The 22739-nt window shown below is 43.0% G+C and overlaps 1 protein-coding gene across 4 annotated transcripts in view; it reads left to right on the top strand.

Moving 5' to 3' along the window:
• Window positions 1–22739, top strand: part of ATAD2B (ATPase family AAA domain containing 2B) — a 224834-nt gene that overhangs the window by 59676 nt on the left and 142419 nt on the right. For 2 of the 4 annotated variants that reach the window (XM_068280232.1, XM_068280231.1), the window contains exons 3-7: window positions 1617–1666; window positions 8990–9143; window positions 13321–13425; window positions 15871–15973; window positions 20215–20377. In XM_068280232.1, coding sequence (XP_068136333.1) covers window positions 1617–1666; window positions 8990–9143; window positions 13321–13425; window positions 15871–15973; window positions 20215–20377 — 575 coding nt within the window. The remainder of the gene's footprint in view (window positions 1–1616; window positions 1667–8989; window positions 9144–13320; window positions 13426–15870; window positions 15974–20214; window positions 20378–22739) is intronic. The other 2 variants (XM_068280234.1, XM_068280233.1) reach the window with 1 other exon arrangement.

Here is a 22739-nt window from a genome sequence, read left to right as displayed (position 1 = left end):
AGTTGGTGTCTGCAGTACAGCAGACCTGACCGTGCTCAGCCATTTCCAACGGGCCCGAGTGGAAAGCTGCTAGTTAGTCTGCATGGCAACAAGCACTGACAAGCGGACTTTCAGGGGTCCCACCACTGGATTGCCTCTGCTGAGGAAGTGGGGGGTAACCTCTCTAGGATCCACAGATTTCCTCCTCCCAAGGTAAATACTCCACAGGGGCACTTTATTTCGTTTGCTTAAACAGGCACTTCATGTTACTGGCAGATAAATGGCATGACCCAATATCATGTGAAGTTAATGCGTGGATGGAGCTCATCCAGGTGAATTGCCATACAAATGCGTGCTTTGGGACGAAAAAAAACAGCTCCTGGCACTGCTAAATTGCAGAGAATTCCTTTTCAATGATTCAGTTCCAAAATGACAAACTTATTGCATGCAAAAGTACCCAGACCAATAACGCTGTGGGGTAGTATCTGTACAGGGCAGTTGGCCCAGCGATCATTTCACACTCTATCTAAGATGTGCTGAGGGCGAAATGATTGTCGGACCAACTGCCCTGTACCGATACTGCCTCACCGGTCTGGATGTGTTTAAACTGTGCTTTGATATGCATTGTTTGTCATTTTGGAACTCTACGTATTATCTGAAATTTAGTAGTGCCAGGAGCTGGGTTTCTTTTTTTACTGCAGGCAATAAAACATTCTTAGTGTTCAGGGCAGTTTGATAAAGGGCTTAGTTGCCAACCTGCTCTTTTCTGTTTTTTACAGAAGGGTACAAAAGTCTGGGCTCCTGTTTGGGGAGGGGGCTGGTATTGTAGGTGCACAGTTGATGCCTGCATAGCTTTTCAGAATACTCAAATACAAGTCGACCTCGTATATAAGTCGACTCCAATATTCAATCCTCTTAAGATGGAATTTTTTATTGACCTAAGTATAAGTCTACCCAGCAAAGTTAATGGCTGCACTTGGGGACCAGGAGGGGTTGATGACTGCATTGCATACAGTATTTTGCAGCCATTAACCACTCCTGTGCCGTAAGTGCAGCCAACACCTTCTTCATGCCCCAAGTGCTGCAATTATTCACCCCCTTTTATGCAGCCCAGTATTTCCCCCGACCCTTTCCTTGTTGTTTGTTGACTTTCAGACCTGTTTTTTCTTGGCATTTCCTTTCCTCAAAGTATCACTTACCACACTGGGTAAATTGCTGCAAATGGTCACTATTAGTATCACTTACCACAAGGTCAATTGCTGCAAATGGTCACTATTAGTACACACATAACTCAGTGTGCTCAGTGCTGCACGTGACTCATGTATAAGTCAGCCCCTATACTTTTATGAAGTGAATCAGGTATTTCTTGACTTATACCCGAGTATATGCAGTAGCAATTTCTTTGTGACATTCCTGAGAGTCCGAGATTGTCAGCTGTGAAGTTGGGCACCAAATCTCAGTCTCGTGTGTCTGTATAAAGTAGTCTAGGGCAAAAGAGGGAAAAACTTTCATGGTAGAATTCTCCTTGACATGTCCTCCTGTGCAGGCTAACCTGTGGCCGTTAGGAACCCATATAATAAGTATGATGTTTGACTGCTGTAATTTTCTCCTTCACAAATTTTCTCTTATGGTTTCAGGTTATTGTCTCAGGCTGGTGCTACTCTACAAAACAGCCACAATAGTTTATGTGAGTATTTTTTTTTCTATTTTTTTATGTTCCATTAAAGTAAATTAATGCCTTGTAATATGCTTATTGTGAGTTTCACCTGACAAAAGCTACAGTTTCAGTGCTTTGTTCAGCGTGTCAAAACTGTTTTCGGAAATGGTTTTGGGTAATCTGAAGCAGGAGGTATATGGAGGATGCCATATTTATTCCCTTTTAAACAATACCAGTTGCCTGGCAGGGCAGCTGATCTGTTGGGCTGCAGTAATATCTGAATCCCACACCTGAAGCAAGCAAGCAAGCAGCTAATCTCTGAAAGTCAGATTTCTGTCAAACATCTGATCTGTCCACGGTCTATGACTAAAAACTTATAGAGTCAGAGGATCAGCAGGACAGCCAGGCAACTGGTGTTGTTTAAAAGGGAATACATATGGCAGCCTCCATATCCCTCTCAGTTGAAGTTTCCTTTCATGAATTTCTGTCCATCTGAATTTATTAATAATTAAATATCCTGACCCTGATTCACCAGAGGTAGCGCACGGAAATTTTGCTGGTGGTAATGCCAAGGCGATCACTTTCTATTAACCTATTACGCCATGCGCATTAGCTGGATAATGCGTGCATTGCTATGGTAACGCACCTGTTATCCCAGTGACCTGCGTTGGGCGGGGCTCCTCCGGCATTAGTATCAGTTGCCAGAGCAGTATTACCTCTGTTTGATAAATCACAGTGTTTGTACAGTGGCAAGATAGTGTACTGGATAAGGGCTCTGCCTCTGACACAGGCAACCTGCGTTCGAATCTTGGCTCTGCCTGTTCAGTACGCCAACACCTATTCAGTAGGAGACCTTGGGCAAGACTCCCTAACACTGCTACTGCCTATAGAGCGCGTCCTAGTGGCTGCAGCTCTGGAGCTTTGAGTCCGCCAGGAGAAAAGCGCAATATAAATGTTCTGTGTCTGTCTTCTTAAAATGAGATTTTTCATAAGATATGAATGTCCTGACACCTGCTGGTGATATCTGATATCATCTGATATTATGGTTTTCACTTAAAAAGTCTAATTTCCCTGTGAGAATCTGTGTAGAGCTCCGGTTGTACTCCTTTAATTTCTCTCTTTGCACATTAAAGCGGATCCGAGATGAAACACTAACTATAACAAGTAACTTATCTATATAACTTATCTAAAGTTTAGATAGTTTACACAGCAAATCTATCTGTAAACAGCATCAATAGAATATGATTATTTCTTCCTGTGATACAATGACAGCAGCGATGTTCTTTTTGTCAAATTGTCACAGGCTAAGAGCTGGAGATGGTATCAGCTTTCTTGTGTGTAAATTCAGTCCCCTCTCCTCCTCCCTCCTCCCCTCTGCCTTTGAAATCAATGGCTAGTAACACCTCCCCCTCCTCCTGCCCAGACTGAGCTCCTGTAAGCCCTTGCTATTGTCTGAAAGTGCCTTGGCACTCTGAGGGCTGTGGGCGAGGCTTGTTTAGTTTATAGGGAATTAAAGTATTAAAACAAAAAGAAAAAAGTATTTGGCTTGAGGAATGCCCTATAAACTATAGGAAAGGGACACAATTATGCAATGAGTAAAAATTCATCTCGGATCCACTTTTTAAGGGCGTGTACTCACTTCCAATGCATGTCACCCTTCCTTGGGCGACACACACGTGTCCTGTGTGTGTGTGTGTGTGTGTGTGTGTGTGTGTGTGTGTGTGTGTGTTCAGAGCTCTTAGGAATGACAAATCTTCAAGACTAGCTGTGAAAGAATAAAATCTTTTCATAGTTTTATTCCTGTTAGAGGGCACATAGCTGAATCTTGAATCCGTGCACGGTCCAATCTGCCCGACACTGTCAGACTGCCGTTTCGGACTATATGACGTCCTTTGTCAAGTGGTAATGCACTGAACTGTGCATCACCTCCCCTTTCAGTACCCCCTCCCTCCCTAGTCTGGCCAATCACCTGCAAGGGTATCTGTAACCAATGATAGAGCTTACCATGTTTAGAAGAGGTGGACACCTTTTCAATGGTAAGCTGTACAGCAGTAGTTGTAAGTGATGTGCTTATAATAGTAAGCCCAATGCTTGCATGCGGCGTTAAAGAGACTCCGTAACAAAAATTGCATCCTGTTTTTTATCATCCTACAAGTTCCAAAAGCTATTCTAATGTGTTCTGGCTTACTGCAGCACGTTCTACTATCACCATCTCTGTAATAAATCAACTTATCTCTCTTGTCAGACTTGTCAGCCTGTGTCTGGAAGGCTGCCAAGTTCTTCAGTGTTGTGGTTCTGTGATGCATCTCCCCCCTTCAGGCCCCTCTCTGCACACTGCCTGTGTATTATTTAGATTAGAGCAGCTTCTCTCTTATCTTTTACAAGCTGGATAAATCCTCCTCTGAGCTGGCTGGGCTTTCACATACTGATGAATTACATACGGGCAGAGCTGTCTGCACTCTGCAGGAAGAAACAGCCTGACACTTCAGTGGAAGATAGCTGCAGGGGGAAAGAAACACACAAATGATCTCTTGAGATTCAAAAGGAATGCTGTATACAGCCTGCTTGTGTATGAATGTATTTTCTATGTGTGGACATACTGTACATCAACCTACTTACTGTTTTGGTGGCCATTTTGTTTGTTTATAAACAAACATTTTACAACTGTTTTTAACCACTTTTAATGCGTCGAGCGGCAAAATTGTGTAAGAGGGTAATAGGAGATGTCCCCTAACACACTGGTATGTTTACTTTTGTGCGATTTTAACAATACAGATTCTCTTTAATGCAACTTGTACGCAGCTTGGAACTGAGCCATCAAAATACACTTTCTGTCGATTTTGATTAGCCCTATCATGAAAAAGGTAAAATACATAAAAACACGAGTAAAAAGGACTGTAAATTACATTTCTTCTATGTCGTTGTCACTTACATAAGCTAGAAGAAATCTGACAGGTTTTGGACTAATTATCTGCTCATGGGGGATTTTCAGGGTTTTCTTAATTTTCTAAGCACTAAGGCTTTGTTCACATCTAAAATCGCAATCAATTTTGTGAGTAAAGCGCTTTTGCAGGTGCGATTTGTTTTTTTCACTTCCTGACGCAAGTCAGGAAGTGACCTCTTTGACCCGGAAAAGAATAAATACAATGTATTGTGAAAAGCGCATTCGCTGCACAAAGCGATGTTGTGAGCGTTTTGTGGTTTTCCTATACCTTCCAATGTAGCAAAATCGCCCTAAAAATGGTCCAGGCAGCGCTTTGCTGAGCAGATTGGAAATGCACCGCTCAGATGTGAGCACTCTCATAGGGAGTCATTGCACAAAAGCTTTTAGGGCAATTTCGAAAATCACCGGCACTTAAAAAAAACACCCAACGCTCTAGGAGTGAACAAGCACTTAGTAAATGTCAGTTGCTCCATCCAACTGCCTGAATAGTGTACAAACAGGTAGGGAAGGCGGCCAGCATCTTGAAATAGATACTTTCCCGGGAGTGCTTTTGTGAAGAATAAATTAAATACTGAGAATCTACCATGAAGAGATGGACTGGTCAGAAACCTGGCAGTTCTGTTTGATTTCTACTACCTACTGTGAGTGACAGCAACATAGGAGAAAAGTAATGTATAGTTCATTTTACTTTGGAAGAAACATACAAATAAGAATTGTGTTTACATGTACTTTAAATGTTACAGTTTTTTGAGATAGTCGTCCTTTCAAGAGATCCTGAACTGAAAATTAAAAGTCAAAGTCAAAATAAACATACACAGGTCATTCTTACCTCCTGTGTAGTCTGCTCATAAATCTTTCTCCTCTCCCGCATCCTGTTTGTTCACTGTGATCAATGGAATTCTCCGTCCTCCATTTTGAAAATGACCATTACCCCATAACAGCTTCCTGGTCAGCACACTGTTAAACTGTAATATCGCCCACTTGAGCCATAAACATGGAAACATGGACATTCCCTTGCACATTCAGTTGTAACTGACAGCAGCTGATATATCACTGACAGCAGCTGGTTTATTTCACTTCTGACAAAATAGTGTCAGAACTGGAAGGGATCACTGTAAGAAACAAATGGTGAGCTTCTGAGAGGAACGGACGGCGAGGTAAGTTAGTGATATTCATTTGCAGCTACCGTACTTCATGTGTTTATTTTAAATAATTTTACTCAGTTCAGGTTCCCTTTAAGTCTGCTATAAGTTTGAGATGCCAGATTTTCTGGCTGTCTTTGGCTGCACCAGGCAACAATGTGATGTCCGTGAGCTCTGATCAGTTGGTCTCTGGTAGTTGGCTGTTGAGTTAAAGTTAACTATTGTCTGATCACTGATCCCATAGGAAAGAGAGATCCCATATACAGCAACACTAGGGTAAGCTAAGTTCTCCTACATGGATGTACACAAACAAAAAGGCTTGCAAATCATATAAATAGAGGGGTTTATCTAACCCAAGTTATCAAGCAGGCCAGTTATCACACCTCACAAATGGTGTAGAATCCAAAGTCCAAGAGCCAGGTAGTGATATACAGCTTTGCATATGCCTTTGCCCAGCTCACTCAGCCATGCATTGCATGCACTTCTACAGTAGTAATGTGGGTGACCTTACAGCTGTTTACCAGTAAGGTGAGACCACCCCGGGCCCATGTAAAGCTGAGGTTCCCTACTCAGCTACCAGAGTATACCAAGCCACTGACCTCTCGCACGCTGTGTACTGTGAGATGGCAGCTTGCACAGAGATCTATAACCATTCTGGGTGTTAGGTGTTTGTAGTGAATGATGGAGGATACACTCATGTAAAGTGCTGCAGAGAAAAGCTTAATCATAATTAGAGCTTTACGTAAAGGTCCATACCGACGGCAAGATTTAATCTTTCAAAATGACAAATGAACGTTTGTTCCATCCAGGGCTGTGGAGTCTGTACAAAAATCTTCCGACTTTAACTCTGACTCCTCAGTTTATGAAACCTCCGACTCCGACTATAGGTACCCAAAATGGCTCCGACTCCTTAGTCTAATACTTAACAGGGCTGTGGATTTTGTTCAAAAATCATCCGACTCCTCAGTTTATGAAATCACCAACTCCGACTCCGGGTACCCAAAATTGCTCCGACTCCACAGCCCTGGTTCCATCCGACATTTTTTTTTTAGGCCTGGTTCAAACATAAAGGCGTATTCTCACTTGGAATCGCAAAACGCCAGCAATTAATTCTAGAGTTTTACGCTGGTGATTTTACCGTGATTAGTAAAATTACTGTACACTTGCGATTTTTGAGCAATTGTGATTAGCTCTTTTTAGCATTCTAGTCGTGATTGCTCTACAATAGCGGTAAAATTCTGCATGTAGCGTTTTTTGCAAACGCTGCCAATCACGAATGGGCGGCAGTGAGATCACTGCCATATACTTTATATTGAATATTGCCCTAACGCTTTAACCTCCTTATCGGTAATCACGAGTTTAGCTCGGGGTGGAAAAGACATGCCAGGAGCGGTAACCCCGAGCTGAACTCTTTGTAGCTACCGGTAGGTCTGTGCAGAGCAATGCGCAGAGCAGGAGTTTTAACTCTCCTGCCGGGGGGATCCTGATGTTGGCAGCCATTCTCCTTGTGCTCCTCTGAGGCTCTGCTTCCCCCTGGTGAGATCGCAGTCTGTAGTCATGACAACAGCCGGCAATATCACTATAGGGTTATAGCACCACCCGTAGGATGGAGGGAAAACTACAGCGCTGGATCCCAGGGAGGCGGGTGAGTGCTGGGCTGCTGCAGATCTTCCTAACCGCATGATTGTTTTTCCAGGATTTAGGATCTAAAAGCATGCAAAAAAAAATTACACCGCTTTTAGACCCTAAAATCCATAAAGAATCATACCGCCAAGGGGGTTAAAAAGCGCTACTGGTTCGTCGGTTAGCGGTAATTGCCCCAGTGAGAACTGGCCCTAAATCTGCACATTTCTGGTCGGGTCCAGTACAGTCCTTTCAGTTTTACATCCCTTTCCTATCAGTTTGTTTTACCTGACTGGGCCGGAAATGTACAGATTTATGTGTGAATACAGCTATAAAAACACATACAAACCTGACAGGGCTAGACCAGAAATGTGCAAATTTAGGCTGTGTTCCAGCTTGATTGGAGAACGACCACCAACTGATGTTGCCTGTCGGATCAGGAGATGATCTCCTTGGGCAGTGATCTGCAAACTTGGATCTCCAGCTGTCAAGGAACTACAAGTCCCACAATGCATTTGACTTTATGAATCAGGACTGTGGCTGTCAGACTCCTGCGTTGCATTGTGGGGCTTGTAGTTCCTTAACAGCTGGAGAGCCAAGTTTGAAGATCACTGTCCTTGGGCAACATCGCTGGGCCGGGCTGCACTAGCCGTCGATGAGATGTGCTGCTTTGCAGGGGGGTGACGAGCGGCGCCTGCGTGACGCCATGCAGTGGTTGGGGAAGCAGCGGCAACAATGAGATCGGCGTCACTGACATTGAGTAGATGTACCCAGTGGATCGTTCGCAGTTTGGGGGTCGGCTGCTGTCGTTTACACGTCTGACAATGGAAAAAGGTACAGAACAGGCCGTGCCATTCACTTAAATCGGCAATGCTTAAAGAGAACCTGTACTGAGTAAAAATATTTAAAATGAACACATGAGGTAACTTAAAATGAACATTACATAGTTACCTCAACATCAGTTCCTCTCAGAAGCTCACCATTTTCTTCTTGCAATATTCCCTTCCAGATCTGACAAAATTTTGTCAGATCTGAAATATATCAGTTGCTGTCAGTAAAATATCATCAGTTGCCGTCAGTTATAGGTGAGAGGAAAACTGATGTACCAGGTAATGTCCATGTTTCCCTATGGCTCAAGTGGGCGATGTTACAGTTTAACTGTGTGCTGACCAGAAAGCTGTTATGGGTAATGGCCATTTTCAAAATGGAGGACGGAGAATTCCATTGATCACAGTGAACAAACAGGATGCAGGACAGGAGAAAGACACTGAGGAGTAGACTACATGGAAGGTAAGTATGACTTGTGTATGCTTATTTTGACTTTTAACTTTCAGTTCAGGTTTTCTTTAAATGAAGAGTACCATGGCTGGCGGGAAAACGACCCTCAATCGCCCGTGTGAAACAACCCTTATACAAGCTGTACGCCGACTACTTTACATTGTATCAAAGTGTCATATCTTCAGTGTTGTCCAATGAAAAACTGCAATTAAATTTTTTTAGGTGTCTCACTTTTGTGAGATACTGTACCTGTTAGTTCAGGTTTCCTTTGACACGGTTTAGTGGACATTGTTAGATAGTAGCTAACACTTGATTTCGGTATTATGAAGATGTATTGCTTGCTAAGATAGTGTTTGTTATTGTTAGCTCTTAAAAGTCTCCCCCGCCGCGTGGAGAAGGAGGGGAATGCAGACCGGCCATGCATTAACGGAGACCGGGTAGTCCGGAGAAGTTGCAGGTCCAAAAGTAACCGGTTTGAAACTCTGAACCAGAGTCTGCTGTTTGATCAACTTGTCAACAGGTGAGTGTTTGACTGCCCTCTAGTGTTCATGTAAAGATGGTGAAGTCAGCCCGCTCGACCCTGTGTTTGTGACTTGTGAATGTATTCTGATATCTAAATTATTAGCACCCTAATTGAAGAATTCGGTCCCAGTAGCTTGACAGCTCAAGATGTTTAATAACCAGTCCATAACCACTCAAAACTGATATTTCAGTTTTACTAGACTCTCCAGACTTTGGGTTGACAGTGTTTACACCTCTTCGGGATTGTTGTGGGGTTTTGTGCATGAGGTGTAAGACAAGAACCCATGATGTGATTATGAGGGGGCAGACTAGGCATGTAATTATAATACTATTGCCACTGCTGTGTGGCAGAGGTTAAGGGGGACTAGTTTCTCCATAACTTACAAATTCAAAAACGGAGACTGCACACAAAGGGCTTTAGCGACAAGCTGTATTAGTGAGCATGTAGAGGCACATACACAACATGTTTCGGGCGGAGCCCTTCCTCAGGTGTCGCTAAAGCCCTTTGTGTGCAGTCTCCGTTTTTGAATTTGTACGTCAGTGGAGCAGGAGTGGTGTACCTGCAGGAGAAGTGCACCGGCACAAGGGTCTGTTTTAGGCCCAGAAGGTGGGGTGACGTGTGAACTTTTGGAGCTATATTTCTCCATAACTTGTTCACTGCACTTTTATCTATACCTCCCCCCCCCCCCCCCCCAATCCTCTAAATGCTTGTATATAAAGCCAGCTGAATCTGCTGAGGAAATAGGCTGTGCTCTGTGTGAGGTTTGAGGGAAGCGGAAGGTTTTACAGATGTAAAGTCTGTAGGGAAGCTCTGTTGGGTACAGCAATGTCTCCTAAATACACAAATTCATTAGGATGGGAAGTCCTGTACTTTGGCTGCAGGAAGTGATGTCACCAATCATGGGACCATCCATCAGTGGTTTTGGTAATACCTCAGTGTATTCTTTAGACTCTCTCTATCTCCATCTCTATCTCTCTCTCTATCTCTATCTCTCTCTCTTTCTCTTTCTCTCTCTCTCTTTCTCTCTCTCTCTCTCTCTCTCTCTCTCTTTCTCTCTTTCTCTTTCTCTCTCTCTCTCTCTCTCTCTCTCTCTCTCTCTCTCTCTCTCTCTCTCTCTCTCTCTCTCTCTCTCTCTCTCTCTCTCTCTCTCTCTCTCTCTCTCTCTCTCTCTCTCTCTCTCTCTCTCTCTCTCTCTCTCTCTCTCTCTCTCTCTCTCTCTCTCTCTCTCTCTCTCTCTCTCTCTCTCTCTCTCTCTTCTTTAGTCTCTCTGCTTCTCTGGGAGGGGAATGTATGTGACCACACACATTAAAAAAAAAAAAAAAAAAAAGTGCACACACAAAATCTTAGAGCACTTTATTGAAAACGCTGTGTTGATGCTTGTCTGTCTGATCATCAAATCTGCCAGTGTCTTATTGCTTCCAGCATGCACACCAATTACCAATTTATTCCAGACAGTTTATCCGTAGAGTTATCTGCTTTTTGTGGTTATTCAGTGGGGAGAGGAGTGGCAAAATTTCTGCTTACATTTTGTCACGATCAGGTAGTCAAAATGGGAGTATCAATCATTACTACCAAAATTGATGGCTTCCCACTTTAGACACTTTAACAGCTAGCTTAAAGGACACCAGACGCAAGGCAAAGCTACCCAAAGTAAGCACAGAGGTGTGTTCATGCTGGCTCCACATACCTTTGTGTATTGTCTGTTCCTCTTCGTCTAAACTGCGTCCGGTCCTTGCAAACACTTCTTGAAAAGGCATTTATACATGCCTCTGGCTTCCTCCAGCTCTCTTCAGGCTGTTGGCTCCCTCGCTGTCCTCCTGGGCACGCTCAATCCTTCGCTTAGCAGTCCAGGTATATCTTCCAATCGCCGCCTGTCACCACATAATGCACATGCACAGCCTGGCCCCCATAGTGCTCCTAGTGATTGGAATACGATGGTGGTGCTTGGGCGGATAGGCCACACGTGTAGTGTGTGACCGACTGTCGGCAACTGAAAGATTTACCTGTAAAGCTAGTAGAGGATCGAGGCGGCCCGGGCGGGAGGCAGAGATGGAATTAATGGCCTGAAGGGGGCTGGAGGAAGCCCCAGGTATTTATAAAAAAAAATTCAGTCTAAAGCTCATCACACACCATACAATCTTGGTTGTTCAATCTGACCACTTTCATGTAGTATAAGAGCTTATCCAATCAATCATTCAAGGTATTTTCAATTTGTTGGCCCTTATACTACATAGATTTGGTAAATCTGTACAACCAAGAATGTATGGTGTGTTGAGCTTAAGGTACATTATAAATTTTCAGACCGGAAAAGGCGGGCCTGCAGCAATGTTCCTTCCTATCCCCCTCCCACCTTCCAAATTTCAGTCAATGATTGTGGTGATTTGGGGGGTTGGAGGGGGGGAGATGGACGCGCAAGAACAGAGGTATGTGGTTCCAGCATGGGCATACCTCTGTGCTTACCTTAGGTAGTTTTGCCTTGAGTCAGGTGTCCTTTAATGGTGGGCAGAGCTTTCTTTTGTCCCAAATTACCCACAGTCCTTTGAAATTCTGGTTTATCTCGACATGTCTTTACAACATTTCTTCATGTTTGTCAGCTGCTCATTATTTATGCGATGAATCTCCTGCTCTGCCACTTTGTGAGCCAACGACAGCCTGGTCTGATGGCACAAGACAGTGTGGGGCCATGGATTCATCCAGTTAATATTCTACAGCCACCCTCTGCTTGAGCAGAAGTTTGATTTGCCAGGCTTTGTTTTCAGAGTCTTCAGCTTCCAGTCCTGGAAGGCTTGCGCACTCGGCAGCCTCGGCTTTCTGTTCTTGGCCGGGCAGGCGTGGACCTGTCGTGGTCAGACGTTGTGTGCATTCTGAGTAGCTGCTCTGTTTGTAAAGACTCATTATCTGAGTTACCATAACTTTTCTGACAGCTGGAAGCAGTCATGTCATTCTTTAACCTCTCGTCAACAAGACCTCTCTGTCCCCAGAGCTGCTGCTCACTGAGCATTTTTCAAACCATTCTAAGTAAAATGATTAGAATGTTGTGTGTGATTCCAAGGAGATCAGAAGTTTATAGGCATCTCAAACCAGCCAGTCTGGTACCAACAGCCCTACCAAGGTCAACATCGCTGGCATCACACCTTCTATCCTTTCTAGGGGTTTTTCGTCAATATTAAAGCAAACTTGCTTCACACCTTCCATGAATCAATACCCCCAATTCATTTGAGCTGTGCCAAAAATGTGTGAGGACCTCGGCCCTTGAGGACTGGCGTTCGACATCACCACTGGGTTACATGAAGAGGGAAGGCTCTGCATACCATAGAGCAGGGGTGCCCATTAGGTAGATCGCGAAGGACTTCGTGGTAGATCCCGACCCCACTACATTTTCCATTCTGTACATACAAGTGTGCTCCTAAAATTGTACCTAGGTGCACCTCTGCCATAGAGCCTTCCCAGTCTTTGTTGCTTCCTGTCGTTCCACTGCTGTCCCCCATTCAAAATTCGTGCCCACTGTGTCTTTAGGAATCCTCGGTCAGGCTTCAGAGGTACTTTGGTCACTAAGTACTTCAGAAGATGAGCTGCTCTGTACTGCGGGCGCGCAAGTCCGTGCTCATGCAATGCACAGTACAGAGCCGCTCCTTTTCAGAAGTCCTTGGAGGCTGAAGACTAATTCGATCTGACAGTCAAATAACTTTATTGAGGGAATATCGGTGGTACGAGGAGATAGAGGACTGGCAGGGCTCTATGGGATTTAATTTTTTCACTTCAGGTTTACTTCAAGATTCTGTCCAGAATCTGCTTGGTCTTAGGCATTGCTGACACATGATTGGCTGATTTGATGATTGCATAAATAAGCAGGGTTGCTTAATAAAGTGCTCACAGTAAGTAAGTTAGTGTACCTTTCCTGATGTGGTGGTGGTCACTGTGCATTGATGAGTGGGGGAAATGGGGTGTCTGTCTATTTCAATGTCCACACACTGTCTGATTGGGGGATAAGTGTTTTGAATCATCCCCATTTATCCATAACAAACGTGGGGAGGAGGGAACAGCGAGGGGGGTCATCATCACTCAAATGTACCTAGTACTACTGAGGGCCCCATCATGGGGCCCTATGATTTGTAGTCAGCCCACTGAGGCCCACTCTCCCTGTTGGGTTTTTATTTTATCTTATATTGCATAGAATACTGCAGGAGGCGTGGGAGCACTCCGAGGTTGCTGGGAACGGAACCAGAAACTATGGCAGGACCATTTCACCGCTGGACTCCAAGAGATCTAAGAAACCAGGGTAAGACTCCGCCCACCAGATGCCATCCATCATTGAAATATCACTTTTGGGTGGCTTGGCCCTCTGCTGTGTACGGCAGATTTAATCATCTGTCTATAATCTGCTTTCACCCGGTCTGTTAGTTTTCCGGTAGTTCTATTCCTATACATGTGTGTGCTGTTGGGGACATTGTGTGCTGTTGGGGACATTTTGTGTTGATCACGGCATTCTAGCTCATCTGACAAGAAAGCGCTCGAAGGATGCCGCTAAAGGAATTGCATAGTGATGTTTTTTCACTTTTACCTTAGTCGGGGGGAGGGGCAATTAAATCTTGCAAACAATATAGTGATTTGTTAAAACCTGCTGGTTTGACCAGAAAGTTGCTAAGTATAAAAAGAATCTCCTTTTACTGCTGAGAGATAAACACCTGATTGCACCACATTGAACAGTGGGACTGCTGTAAACTATTTTTCCTTCGGTCAAATCAGGAGGTGGTGATAGTTAAAAAAGAAATGTTTGTTTGTAATATTTTACATATGTTTTGTCTTAAAGCGGATCCGAGATAAAAAAGTAACTATAACAAGTAACTTGTCTATATATCTTATCTAAAGTGTAGATAGTTTAAACAGCAAATCTAGCTGCAAACAGCTTCAACAGTTTATGATTATTTATTCATGTGATACAATGAGAAGACCATGTTTTGTTTTTCACATTACACACAGGCAAGCTGATCTGCATCTCAAGCCCTCAGCCTGTGAAAACTTCACTCCCCTCTCCTCCTCCCTCCTTCCCTCTGCCTCTGAAATCTCTGGCTAGTAACCTCCTCCTGCCCAGACTGAGCTCCCATAAGGCCTTGCTACATGAGTCTGAGGGTGCCAAGGCACTCTGGAGAAGCTGTGGGCGAGGCTTGTTTCTTTTATAGGGAATTAGAGTATTAGAACAAAAAAAAGTATTTGGCTTGAGGAATGCCCTATAAACTGTATGAAAGGAACACAATTATGCAATGAGTAAAAGTTTCTCGGATCCACTTTAAAGAGGAACTGTAGTAAAATATTATTTTTTTTTAATATAATCTTTATTTATAGATTTAGTCAGGGTTTGGCCATTGTAAAGTCTGTCTTCATCATGATTTCCCGTTTGAAATTTATCACAGGTGGCAACAACTTTAGTCCTGTCAGGTGCAGCTCTGCGGAATGTCTTTCTGAGAATTCCAAAGCCAGAGAAATGCCTGGTCTCCCAGAATCCTCTGGGAAAAGTTTTGCATTGTTGAACAGACTAGTGATGAGACACAGATGAGGGGGAATTACACAGGCTAAACTCTCTAAATACATACAGGGTGCATTTCTCTCTGTTTTCCTTCTGTCCTGTGCAAGAGTTCAAGTCCTCTTTAACCTCCCTGGCGTTTTTCCCCAGGATTTCTGTGCAAAAAGTGATCCAAATAATTTCCATAACCTTTTTTTTTTCCTGTAATTTGCCAAAATGTGTCAAGCAAGGGTCTATTATACAGTGCAGTTTATGCACGTCAATAGTGTTGGCAGCTTGTTTTGTATTGATGTGTATAACCATCAATGCCGCTCGGGAGGTTAAGGGATCTCTGGGTCACATGACTGACATTTGCAAAGGAAATTTCTTTGGAACAGCTGCATCAGATATAAAAATTGTGAGATTGATGGCAAAGTGACCCATTCACCCTTACTAACAAATCTGGGAGGGCTAGCTAGGATTTGTTGCAGTGTGACAAGTATGAAGGACTCCTATTTATAAAATAGGAGCTGTTCACTGTCTGCTTAGCGATGAGCAGAGAATGGACAAAAAATGTCAGTTCTCTGCTCAAGTGGGAACACAGCCTAAAGGTGGCCACACACGATAGAATAAAATGATCCAATTTTATGGCAATTCGATAAAAATGATTGTATCTCCTGAAAACATCGAAAGCTGTTTTTTTTTGTTTTTTTTTTTTTTTTTCATTCGACTGAAAAATCCGATCGGATTTCCCATTTTCTTCAATTTTTAATGATCCGGAATGCCAGATATTTTTCTTCAATCTTTCTAAAGATTGTATGGTGTGTGTTAGATTGTCAGTTTATTAATATACACACCCTAGTAATTTTGTCACTTTCCAATCATTTTTAACATAATTGGGGATAAATTGAACATACGTGTGTGGTACATTGGTCATATTTTTGAAATGTTACAATCAGTCAGAAAAATTTATAGTAATTCTTACATTGAACAGATATTTAAAAAATTGTATGGTGTGTGTCCACCTTAAGTGAGATAAATTATTTTCAGTTTCCCTAGAGTTGAACATTAGAACATGTTGATGGTTGTAAGCATCTCAGAAGCTTCTAGTTTGTGGTCAGATTGGCCGGTAGGGTCCTTCTGTCCACAAGGCCTTTATGGCAGATATCCGTGCCTTGTAAAGATGCTTATAGCAGAGCTGTGAACGTTGTTTGCTTGTTGCAGCACTGCAGAGGCCGTACTCCAAGAGATGGACAACATCAACATCCGGAGGAGCGGTAAATCCAGAGAGGTGGAGCGGCTGCGCATGTGGACAGACACTGAGTTTGTGAGTATGACACTAATGTTTCTCATGACCTTCTACTGCACCAATCAGAACAAAGCTAGTTACTGTGGTAGAGTGGGCAGTTTTAGACAAGACCTTCTGCTCAATTCATGTCTATTATCTATAGGTTGAGGTGGTAGAGCAGGTAAACAGTGTGAGGACTAGTGGTGGTGCTTGAATTCAGGAAAACTGAATTCTGCCGCACACCCGAATCAGTAAACAGGGTCATGGGGAGGTCACTTGCTGTTTATGCAGCGTTTCACGTGAATCTGGTACTAACTTCTGTATTGGAATTTGGATTTCTAAATTAGATCTCTTGGACTTGAATACTAAAGGTGGGTACACACATCAAAGTATTTGGAAAATGAAAGCTCACAGATCAATTTTACCCCCTTCCATGTAGTATGAGAGCCATACTCAACACAGTCTATTCTATTGAGCTGAACTCCCCATCTGATTAGAATCTTTGCAAGATGCTGCACACAGAGATGCTGCACACATGCAAAAAAATCATTTCCTGCAAAATGCATTCATAGTCTATGATATCTGCAGATTTCATACACACCTTGTTTAACGGACATTCATCTGCAGATCAGATCCACCAGGATAGATTTTCAGATCTGCAGATGATTGTCTGATCTACAGATGAATGTCCGTTAAACAAGATGTGTATGAGATCTGCGGATATCGTAGACTATGAATGCATTTTGCAGGAACGGATCTGTTGCACATGTACAGCATCTTGCAAACATTTTTTATCTGGTGGGGGAGTTCAGCTCAATAGAATAGACTGTGTAGAGTATGGCTCTCATACTACAATATGGGGGGTGGGTAAAATTTGGTCAGTAATCTTTCATTTTCCAAAGACTTTTATCTGATGTGTTTACCTAGCTTAAGGCCATTAAACGAAAATATAGGTTATTTATCTGGTGTACTACTTATTGACGATTGTATTCCTCTTGAATTATAAGCAGGATATCGTGGGATTTTAGAGTGCAGTAGTGAAAGCATTGATGCACTGTTTAATCCGGTGATTGGTTCGCTTTGAAATAGGCACACAAAACTCATGGGTTTCTTGTTTATAAAAACGGGTTACCTGGTAATCTGTGTTGATTGCTCTGGGTGAGTATTTGCCATAAAAGCAAATACAGTCCTCTGTGTTGCAGACAGTGGCAGCATCTTTACCAGCCTCATCACAGAGAGAATAGGACACCGATGTGCTTATATCTCTTTGGGACATTTGTGATTCCCAGAATTCATCTCTGAATGATACCCAATAAAGATGGCCATATATGGTAAGATTGCCATACAACGTGGCTACCAAAGCAATCCCTCTCCGATCTGAATCTAATCAAAAAGGGGTTGAATCCAAGCACTGATAAAGGCTGGCATTGATGGCACTTTTACAAGAGTGGCACTTTCAGCAGAAGCTGCCCGGTGCTTGCTAGTGATGTCACTGACATGTTTCAGGCATTTTCTATTGATTCCCCCACGGAGGTGTTATCACTAGTCAGCGACCTGAAACTACTGGCAGGAAAGCCAGCCTGACACCAGGCTTTTATTGCGAACTGGCCCTTACTAAACAGTCTGTGCTGTTATACAGCTGTAGGTATCAGTCACTGGCAATAAACAGGATTGCCGAGGAATACTTTGTGATGTGCAAGTTCACCTTAGCATTGTATAACTGGATTGTTGGCCATTTCCATTGGTGGGAAATCTTAAAGGCTGTGCAATGAGAGGAAAGAAAAGAATCGGCACTGCTGAATTCTGCTTTTACTCCAGGGTGTAGCATAACACAATCCAATACAAGATAAAATGTTGTAACATACCAGTGCGGTGGGTGTTGGGCACAAGTAGCCTTACGACCGCTTCACGCTAGGATGCGCTTCTACGGAGGCTGTACTCTCAGTACAGCCTCTGTCCTAGCCGTAAGGCTACTTGTGCCCAGCACCCACCGCAGCGCTTTCTTAAGCACTGGTGTGTCACAACATTTAATCTTGTATTGGATTGTGTTATGCTACACCCTGGATTAAAAGCAGAATTCAGCAGTGCCGATTTTTTTCTTTGCTCTCATTGCACAGCATTGGACCTGCTATACTCAGAGCACGCTTGCTGCACCAGAGTGATGTGTGTGCATCATGCCATATCCCCCTGGTTGATCACTCCTCACTGTAGTGCCAACTCTTCGCCTCTTACACTGTCAATATTAAAGGCATCTGAGCACCCATTTTTTAAAAAAATGAACCTACCAGTAAGGGAGACTTGTTAAAGAGGAGCTGTTAGGTATAAGGTCTCAGAGAAAATAAACACATATATCAGTAGCTAAATATAGGCTGTACTTACATTACATATGCATTTCACTGTCCACGTTTGGATTTCACAGAATTTTTATATAGTATTTGCAGAGAATGATGCTCCTGACAGCTCATGGCAGGTTCCATGTTTGTCTGTCTCCTATGAAGCCAAATGTGTCGTCATGTCCTCCCTGCTTCCTGATGACAGAAAAGCTCGTACTGAATAACACTAGTGTGCAGTGAATATTAATTAGCCATGTGGCTAGGAACAATAGCGGACTCCTGCAGTGTACTCTGCCGGGAGATTTATCAGTGCTGTGTGGGAGATTTATCAGTGCTGTGCTCTGGACTGAGTTGCATGCTATTGTTACTTGACCCTGTAACTTCTCATTAGCAGCCGAGGGGAGAGCCCCAGAATGCTTTGCAGTATGGTATGCGGCTTGCGTCTTCTTAAGAGCTTGGGAATAACAGCTTTGCTGATAAGCACACATCAAATGTAAGAGAGATTTTTATCTTCAGTAATGCCTTTTTGGCTTCCTTCTAAACTGTTTAACACAGGAGAATAGAGGTTTAAATTAGCTTTTGTAGCCTGACAGTTACTCTTTAAGTAGGTGGGTGGGTGGGGGGGAGAATAGGGTTGGGGTGAGCCTCTCTACTTACCTACGGGGTAATGCTCCTCTGGCCTTCATCCTGTATGGGAAGAACTATCTTCTCCTCGGACTGACTGCATCTGCCAAATCTTGTTGTTCCCAGTAGTGTCTTTCTCGCACATCGGCTCTGCTATAAACGCTGGGGATGTACAGTAGTCCGTGGTTGAGAGAAGATCACTGTACTCACATTCATGGACTTATTCTCCTGGCATGCATTGCGGAGTGGGCGATGGACTCGGCCGGGAACTACAAAATTTTGCAGATGTGGTCGGCCCATGGAGAAGATGGTGCATCCCATACAGGCCCAGAGGCCAAAGGGAGCAACATCCCGTAGGTAAGTAGTGAGGCTTAATCCAACCCTCTAACAGCTCACTCCATTACAAAGCTCCCTTATTGGGTGGTTTATTTAAAGAGGAACTTCAGCCTAAGCAAACATACTGTCATTAAGTTACATTAGTTATGTTAATTACAATAGATAGGTAATATAATCTCTTACCCACCCTGTTTTAAAAGAACAGTCAAATGTTTGTGATTTCATTAGGACAGCCATCTTTTTGGCTGAAAGGAGGTGAACAGGGAGCATGAGAGCATGTTTTGTGTCCTGATCACCCCTCCCAGTTGCTAAGCAATGAGAACAACATCAGAAATCCCATCATGCTTTGCACCAGCATTAGGGGGAAAATGCCCAGGCAGTTTTTTTGATGGGCGGAACTTAGCTTCTGTGCAGCTAAAAATTTGGCTTTGGTAAGAATAACAAAATTCTTATGCTGTGAAACTGTTAAACACCAAGCCTTTTCAGTGCTGCTCAGTAGATATAGTCTGGAGGTTCACTTTAAACAAAACAAAAAAAAAAAAAAAAAAAAAAAATCCTGGTGCTCAGTTTCCCTAAAGTTAAGAATAGATGCCAATCTAACTTGGCATATTTAGACCAAATGCAATGCTAGGTACACAAAATACAATTTTTGTTTGTCGGATCGATTATTTCCAACAGGTCGGATCTGATTTCCGAGTTTCTGATCGTTTTTTTTCCATGGAAGTGAATGGAAAATTGATCAAAAATCAGTGGATCTGTTAGAAATAATCAATGTGACAGTAAATCTGTCAGAAAATTGTACTGTGTGTACCTAGCATAAGACCAATTGAAATGAGATGAAGAACCCTATCTGAGCAGTTTGGCAGGTTTAGTTCTATGTGGGGACCACCTGTGCAAGAGCATCACAGGGGAAGTGTCCAGCAAAGCTATGGCGCATTAGTGAAGAACTTCAGCTGCTTTGTGTCTGACGAGACCCTTTGTCTGCAGGAAATGGCACCTTTGCAGGAGAACATGGATATGTATTCCCGAGTTAAGAGGAGGAGAAAAAGCCTTCGTAGAAGCAGTTATCCAATCAAAACCCGACATGAGGAATCCTCTGAAGGGGAGGAAGAGGAGGAGGAGGAGGAGGAGGAGGAAGAGGTTTCAGAAGGTGAATTTCTTTAGCCTGTTAATAAATATGGTATCTGTGAGTCTGGCCTTCTGTAGCATGCTACCTCGTGTGTCCTGGCATGACCTTTGCTTATTACTATGTATTTTTACAGCGCCAACACATTCTCTGCAGCAATTAGCAGAGTACATGGAGCAGTTCACATCAGTAATTGTCCTTCAGAGATGCTTGAGGTGTAAAGTGTACTTGAGGTGTCATGAGATAAACGTGTTTGTACAGTGCCAAACATTTTATGAACTGTGAGGCTGGACTTTCTTTTTTTTTTTTCTGCCTGAAAGAGTTAAAATTCAAGCACGCAAGTCACATCTTCTTTTATTTGACCCTTGTTGGATAATAGCATAACCCTCCCTGATAAGGAATCACAGCCATAAAACTATTTCCTAGCAGAGAAGAGCTTCTGACTGCAGGAGTTCATGTATTTTAGGACACTTAATAGACTGCCATTTAGCAGACATAATAAAACATTCAATCTACTTTGTAAATGTTTAAACAACATAAAACCATTGAATATCTAAAAACGTAATTTGTAGGAGTGGGAGGGTAGATACAATTGTTTCTAATTAGTTTATTTTCAACTCTGGTTCACTTTAATGATCCTACAACAGCTGAAGGCCATTTGGGGGAAGGAAGCCCAATGACCTCGGATTAGGATTTTGGAATACTAGAGAAACCCAATGTAGATCTTTGATTTGAACCTGGCACTCTGGTGCTGCAGGAAAAGCGTCCTAGACACTAATAGGGATGGTTAGTGAGATGTAAATAATTCCAAGTTGATGCTCCATTATACAGATATGTAAAACGTATTTAGCTTGAAAATGGACCAATTTCATTCCACCTTGGTGGGAATCTTACTCAATTTTCGAGCTTCACTGATTTTCTCACAAAATTTGCATAATCCTGCATCAACTCTGCACTGATTTTCAGCTCATTGATCATACCTAGTTTCTAATGCTACGTACACACATGCGACAACGATCGTTCGTTAAGAACGACGAACGAACTTTTAATTGATGAAAGAACGACCTAAGTAAAGGTAGTTTTAAAATGTGTGTAACGATCTGATCGTTAGAACGAAGGTTACATCACAGAAAGCAACTATTGCGCCTGCGCATAAAAATGAGAAGTTCCATGGAGAAATAGTGAAATGCGCATGTCAAGCCTAGTACGAACGATCGTTTCCAACGATGTACTACTTTTGCAAACGATCGTCGTTGGTTAAAATCCGCCGAGACAGAACTTTCTTTTGTAGCGATTTGGCTCGTTCGTCGTTTGCCTTAATAGTCGGTGGTTCGTTTTTTGTAACGATCGTCGTTGGTAAAGATCGGGGAACGATCGTTACAAACGACTATAGTCGCATGTGTGTACGCACCTTAAGAATGGTCCAGAAGGAGCTAATGTGGGGGTTGTTGCGAAAAAAAAAAAAAAATGGATGCAAATTTAAGCAGCTTGGAAATGGGAGCCATTGATCAACAGAAACTTTTTGGTGTGTGGATGAATTTGCATAAAATCTACATCATGTGAAGTTATGAGTATTTCATTGACCTTCCCTACTGCCAACTTAAAGTGGATCCGAGATAAACTTTTGCTCATTACATAATTGTGTTCCTTTCATATAGTTTATAGGGCATTCCTCAAGCCAAATACTTATTTGTTTTTGTTTTAATACTCTAATTCCCTATAAACTAAACAAGCCCCACCCACAGTTTTCAGAGAGCCTTGGCAGTAGCAAGGGCTCATGGGAGCTCAGTCTGGGCAGGGAGAGGGGGAGGTGTTACTAGCCATTGATTTCAGAGGCAGTGGAGAGGGGACTGAATTTACACACAGGGAAGCTGATAGCATCTCCAGCCCTTAGCCTGTGACAATCAGAACATGGCTGCTTCATTGTATCACAGGAATAAATAATCATAAACTTTTGCAGCTAGATTTGTTGTGTAAACTATCTAAACTTTAGATAAGATATATAGACACGTTACTTCGCTCAAACCACTGGGCCACCCTTTGAGTGTAGGGGATTGGTGCAATCAGAAAGCAAAATTACGTGTGGCTCCTATTTGTCTATTCGATTTTAGTGACTTTTTCTTCTTGCAGCTAGTTTGTGTGTTTAAAGGAAACTTTAACGGTCATCAAAAAAAAAAAAAAAGTTTCACTTACCTGGGGGCTTCCCCAACCCCCCTGCAGCCGTCCTGTGCCCTCGCCGGTCTTCGACTATCCTCTGGTCGCCAGCCGTGGGTTAGTTTTGTTTTTGGTCTACTGGGAGTCGTCCCTGTGTCTCCTTGTACACGTTCCTGTCGTCAAGCAAGTCCTGCACAGGTGCAGTACGAGGTTTCACTTACCATGCCTGCGC

The sequence above is a fragment of the Hyperolius riggenbachi genome, chromosome 4, assembly GCF_040937935.1.
Source record: "Hyperolius riggenbachi isolate aHypRig1 chromosome 4, aHypRig1.pri, whole genome shotgun sequence".
Classification (NCBI taxonomy): domain Eukaryota; kingdom Metazoa; phylum Chordata; class Amphibia; order Anura; family Hyperoliidae; genus Hyperolius; species Hyperolius riggenbachi.
This window is presented reverse-complemented; position numbering and strand designations above follow the sequence as displayed.